At 43.8% G+C, this 6000-nt stretch overlaps 1 protein-coding gene and 1 pseudogene across 1 annotated transcript; both read right to left on the bottom strand.

The window, feature by feature from the left end:
• On the bottom strand, window positions 1-4166 carry LOC112134346 (uncharacterized; annotated as a pseudogene).
• Window positions 4167-4330: 164 nt separating this feature from the next.
• Window positions 4331-5364, bottom strand: LOC129060716 (uncharacterized). The gene is made up of 3 exons (XM_054560766.1): window positions 5268-5364; window positions 5007-5066; window positions 4331-4890 (listed from the first exon to the last, which is right to left on the bottom strand). Exons 1-3 carry the CDS (start codon window positions 5362-5364, stop codon window positions 4331-4333), a joined length of 717 nt encoding a protein of 238 aa, XP_054416741.1.
• Window positions 5365-6000: the final 636 nt, after the last annotated feature.

The raw sequence follows: 6000 nt of genomic DNA, 5'->3' as shown, positions 1-6000 counted from the left end.
TTAGCTCAGGCTTAGCTGAGATGGCAGCTTAGTCTTCAGGAAAGTCCTGGGGGAGGTGGGGAACAGGGTGCAGCTGCTGCCAGGAGAGTGTAATATTAGGGGGGAGATCAGGAGTTAAGCTGTGTTTTTCTTTGTACAGAATACGGTAAATTCAGGGCAGGAAATGAGAGGGGGCGGCTCTCTCTTGTGTACCAGAAGCAGCCACAAGACAGATTTTCAGTGTGGTGTAGGGCAGGTCTGAATCACTCTGCCTGTCCCAGGTGGCACAGTAATAGACCCCAGAGACATTTTCATTTAGTTTTGGAGGGATAAATTTCCGGCTTATCCTTCTACTTCCGTAAGCATCATGCTTTCCTGACTGACTCCTGATTCCAACACATCCCTGGAGTTGCAGACGTCATAGTACAGAAGATGCTGTGGGGCCTTCCCTTCCTGGTGTAGGTACCAGTGGATGTAGAAGGCATTTTCTATAGGAAGATCACAGGTGATTACAGCAGATGACCCCGTCTGCCTGGTGCCTGACTTTATTCTCGCTTCCAGGTTAGTAGATATCTGACTGGCTGCAGTAGGAACAACATAAAATATAATGAGGTATTCCTTAGTGTGGCGCCCCTTGCCAAAGAAGACAAAACCAAAACAAAACCCAACCTGTGGGCCTCTCTGTAGGCAGCACACTTACCAAGAGGCAGGAAAGCTAGAAGCAGGGCTAGGGCCTACCTCATGCCTTCCTCTCTGGGGTCTTGGAAGAAAGGGCCCAGATGAAGAGGAGCAGCAGACCCTGTCAAAACTCAGGTCCCACTCAACAAGGAAGTGATCCCTAGCACAGAAGACAGTGGGGCAAGCTGGTCTTCCTGAGTCAGAGGCAGGGAGAATTGACTGAAGATGTGTCTTAGGGGACTCCCAAGCCTTCCTTCCAGAAGGGTGGTGCCTGGGAGGACCTGCAAAGGAGCTCCTGCCTCTCTGCTCAGGCCAGTTCTGCAGCACCCTCTGTGGCAGCTGAGAGCAGGCCCTCTGCAGGAGAGAGCCAGGGGCATGGAGAGTTCAGGCCTCCAGCAGAGGGAGTGCAGATATGGGGAAAGCTGACCCCTGGAGTCAGCAGGCCCAGCCCTAGGAGGGGGCAGTCCCACAGCAGGCTCACACCCTGCCCTTCAGAGTTGCAGCAGCCAATGCTGATGCCAGGACCTTGTCCTGCCAGGAAGCCTCTGATTAGGGCCCTGAACCAACTTCCTTTTCACAACTGCAAGGACACTTGGAGGCAACCACCCAAGGCCGCTCTGAGAAGGGTTGAATGTTCTTTATTAAAAGGACTGAGGATCATGTGTGTTGGTGGGTCTTGGACTCTGCTCTAAGGTAAATGTGTGTATGTTGGGGGAGGGGGGGTGCCTGTAATCCTGTGGGTGTGATCTCTTTATTAGAGGATTTTTGTTCATTAAAGTAGGAGTGTGAGTTTGTTTGTTTGCTTGTTTGTTTTTAAAGTAGTACTGGGTGCCAGGTCATACAATATTTGGAACATACTTGAACTAAAAACTTGTTATATATATGAACTTCCAAATTCCCTGGGTATTGTATATTTTATAATCAGCCCTACCTTCAGAAAGTGGTGAGATCCACAGTGCACCTGGATTCACAGATAGAAATATAGGGGACAAAACAAGTACAGTAATATAATTGTGAAAATTCAGTGGGACATGCACAGATTACCACCACCTCTGTAAGAAGTATATAGAGACACATGTTTGAAATATACATAATGAGATGTAGAACACTGTCTCTCTCGGTTGTCGTGTTGTCCTAACTCAAATTTTTCAGTTTCTGCTGTCATCACAGCTGGGAATGAGAAAGGGAAGAGGCTCTGGTTGGTCTCCCTCTGCCTCTGGAGCACATGTGGAGGACATGAGGCTTCCGCAGGAACAGCTCTGAAAGCTGAGTTCTCAGGGTCCTTGTGAAGGAGGGAAGCTTGCCTGCCTTGGAGCGTGAAAAAGTCTTGCTGGACAGAAGTCTCACGGTTTAAAAATGGGAAGGGAGAGGACTGAGATCACACTAGAATGCACAGAAAATTCTTAAAACAAAAAATAATGAGAGAAACTTCATCAGAATGTGAAAAGAACTATAAAGCTACAGTGCTGAAGAGAGGGCAATACTGGCAGTAGAATAAGAAGATTCATGGAACACAGTGGAAAATGCAGAAAGAGAGCCACATGTATGTAATATTTTATCATGTGATAAAGTGATATGTTAATATCCACAAGGAAATAGTCAATTATTTAATAAGTTCTCTTTTGGGTATTGACTTACCATATGGAAACAAATATTGTTGCATTTCTACCTTACCAGTTACAAATAGTGATTTAGTTGTAATAAAATGAAAATCAATAGACTTAAACGATGATGAATTGCATACAAATTCTAGGTGAGATTGGCCTTGCTAAGCCTGACATCAAACTAGACACCCTAGAAAAATTGATAGATTTTATTTTTTTTTCAAAGTTCAATTCACTAAAAGTTGCCAAATGTAAATAATAACACATGAGGAGAAATAGCGTCAACACATTGGATAAAGGGTCAGTATCTCTAAAATAGTATATATTAATTCTTACGAACCAATAAGAAAAAATTAATCCTGCAAAGGAAGAATAGGCAAAGAGTATCACAAGGTGATTCTCAAAAAAAGAACTATAAATGACCTATAAAGTTGTAAAATTATGCTAGTACTCCCAAAGATGAGGGAATGCAAACTGAATTTAAAAATCTCATTTTCGGAACCACAGAGCTTGGACTGCAATCATTATCAAATTAAAGTATATGACTTAGGGAATGTTAATTAAGCCCCCTATTTCTTATGTTACATTCAACGGTACTTTAAATCCTTAATGAAGTTTCTGTGTAGACTAAATAAAATATGCACGTAATGTGCTTAGTACATTAACTACCCAAATGTCAGTACCCATATGTACCATCAATATTATTATTATCATTATTAATTTTTTTGAGACAGAGTCTCACTCTGTTGCCCAAACTGGACTGCAGTAGTGTGATCTTAGCTCACTGAAATCTTCACCTTCCAGGCTCTGGAGATTCTCCTACCTCAGCATCCAAAGTAGCTGGGATTACATGTGTGCACCACTACAGCTGGCTAATTTTTTGTATTTTTTGTAGCAACAGGGTTTCACCATGTTGTCTCAGCTGGTCGCAATCTCCCAGCCTAAGTGATCCTAACGAGTGGACTACCCAAATGCTGGGATTACAGGCATGAGACACCAGGCCTGGGCAGTATTGTTATTACTAATACAGTAATTATTGTATAAAAATTCCTGATAAATCAGTGATGCCATCATTAAATAATCAATGCATAAAAACGTTCAAATAAATGATATGGACTTCTTTATGCATACTTATGAAGTATGTGCACCTTTAGAAGTAAGACACACAATCCAGACATGGGAAAATATAAGATTGATTAAAATGTACAAAAACCGAATATCAGAAGAAAATATATATATGGCATTGAAATAGAAACAATACATACTCCACTATGACAAACACAGTGAAAAAGCTCAAGTGAACTGACAAAAATATTGTTACCTATAGTATCAGGGAGAAAAGAGGAATGACAAATCTACAATGAAAGCTAAAATCTTCAAATGCATCATCTTTTATAATTTTGAATTCAGTTCCATGTAAATGTTTTATATATACAAAACAGATATGAAACAAAACAAAGTAATACAACAAATTTCCAAAATGTAAAAATGAAAACTGAACAATTAAACTAGCTGTATCAATGTTGACATGAACAAATAGAGAAAAATTATTTCAAATGATTTTGTGGAAAATGTATTCTCATTATGTACCTAAAAAGGAAAGAAAGACAGAGAAAAGCAAGGAAGGAAGGAAGGAAAAAAAGAAGGAGAATGGATGGAAGGAAACAAGGGAGGGAGGGAGGAAAGGAGGGACAGAGGGAGGGAGGGAGGGAGGGAGTTAGGCAGGGAGAGAAAAATAAAAACAAGGAAAGAAGTAAGAAAAAAGAGAGAATAAAAGGGAGGGCAGAGGGAGAGAATGTTCAACTGCATACCTAGGCCTGGTGTTTTAGTGGTCATTATAGTATTGCTTATATTGTTATAGACATAAGGAATAAGCACCACTCTCAGCTGTGATCTCTGGACCATGACTGGATACATGATTCAGTGTAAATACCCTTCCCATTTGCAGTCCAAAATATCTCACTTCGCAGCTGGACCCTAGTGGTACCTGTCTATCATAGGAAGCAGAGAGAGTGGACCTCCCCCATGTTCTAGGAGAGCTGAGAGAATTTTACTCTCAGCCAGGCTGCTTAGCTGAGGCCTAGAGATGGCAGCTTGGTCTTCAGGAAAGTTCTGGGGGAGGGGTGGGGAACAGGGTGCAGCTGCTGCCAGGACAGTGTGATATTAGGAGGGAGATCAGGAGTTAAGCTGTCTTTTTCTTGTTCAGAATACAGTAAATTTGTTGGCAGGAAATGAGAGGGGGCAGCTCTATCTTCTGTAACAGAAGCAGCCACAAGGCAGATTTTCAGTGTGGTGTAGGGCAGGTCTGAATCACTGTGCCTGTCCCAGGTGGCACAGTAATAGACCCCAGAATCATTTTCAATTAGATTTTGCAGTCTCAATATCCAGCTCCACCTCCTGGGTGTATGAGTATAATACTTTCCTGGACTGAGACCTGATTCCAACACATCTCTTGCGGTGGAGACGTCGTAGTACAGAAGACGCTGTGGGGCCTTCCCCTCCTGGTGTAGGTACCAGTGGATGTACAAGGCATTTGTTACAGTAAGATCACAAGTGATTTCAGCAGATGACCTAGTCGGCCTGGTGACTGACTTCGTTCCCCCTTCCAAGTTGGAAGATTTCTGACTGGCTGCAATGGGAACAACACAAAATATAATGAGGTATTCCTTTGTATGGCACCCCTTTCAAAAGAAGAAAACAAAACAAAACCCAACCTGTGAGCCTCTCTGTAGGCAGCACACTCACCAGGAGACAGGAAAGCTAGAAGCACCGCTAGGGCCCACCGCATGCCTTCCTCTCGGGGGCCTTGGAAGGAAAGGGACCAGATGTAGAGGAGCAGAAGATCCTCTGAAAACTCAGGCCCCACTCAACAAGGAAGTGATCCCTAGCACAGAAGAAAGTAGGAGGAGCTGGTCTTCCTGAGACACAGGCAGAGAGAAGTGACTGAGGATGTGTCTTAGGGGACTCCCAAGCCTTCCTCCCAGAAGGGGTGGTACGTGGGAGGACCTGCAGAGGAGCCCCTGCTTCTCTGCTCAGGCCCGTTCTTCAGCGCCCTCTTGTGGCAGCTGAGAGCAGGCCCAGGGCAGAAGGGAGGCAGGGGCATTGAGAGCTCAGGCCTCCAGCTGAGGGACTGCAGATGTTGGGGAAGCTGACCCTGGAGTTAACAGGCTCACACCTTGGAGGGGGCAGTCCCATAGCAGGCTCCCACCCTGCCCTTCAGAGTTGCAGCAATTAATGCTGATGCCACAACCTTGTCCTGACAGTAAGCCTCTGATTAGGGCCCTGAGCCAACTTCCTTTTTGCATCTGCAGACACATGGAGGCAACCACTCAAGGCCACTCTGAGGAGGGTTGAACGTGCTTTATTAAAAGGACTGAGGATCATGTGTGTTGGTGTGTCCTGGACTCTGCTTTAAGGTAAATATGTGTGTGTGGTGGGGGGGGGGGGGGGTGTGCCTGTAATCCTGTGGTGTGATCTCTTTATTAGAGGATTTGTGATCATTAAAGTAGCAGTGTGAGTTTGTTTGTTTGCTTGTTTGTTTTTAAAGTAGTATTGGGTGCCATGTCATGCAATATGTGCAACATACTTAAACTAAAACTTATTATTTATCTGAACTTCCAATTCCCCGGGTATTGTATATTTTATTTGTCATCCCTACCCTCAGAAAGCGGACTAATATCTGCAGTGCACCTGGATTCACAGATGGAAATATAGGGGACAAAACAAGTACAGTAACATT

The sequence above is a fragment of the Pongo abelii genome, chromosome 6, assembly GCF_028885655.2.
Source record: "Pongo abelii isolate AG06213 chromosome 6, NHGRI_mPonAbe1-v2.0_pri, whole genome shotgun sequence".
Taxonomy (NCBI): domain Eukaryota; kingdom Metazoa; phylum Chordata; class Mammalia; order Primates; family Hominidae; genus Pongo; species Pongo abelii.
Note: the sequence above shows the minus strand (reverse complement) of the source record. Positions and strands in the feature narration are given on the sequence as shown.

What these genes read in the sequence shown, in the direction of transcription:
- LOC129060716 (XM_054560766.1), bottom strand. Translation starts at nt 5,364, where the DNA reads ATGCCCCTGCCTCCCTTCTGCCCTGGGCCTGCTCTCAGCTGCCACAAG. An exon ending in AAGCAGGGGCTCCTCTGCAG is followed by an intron (nt 5,067 to 5,267) that starts GTCCTCCCACGT and finishes TTTCCTTCCAAG; the next exon opens with GCCCCCGAGAGGAAGGCATG. An exon ending in TCTAGCTTTCCTGTCTCCTG is followed by an intron (nt 4,891 to 5,006) that starts GTGAGTGTGCTG and finishes TTCCCATTGCAG; the next exon opens with CCAGTCAGAAATCTTCCAAC.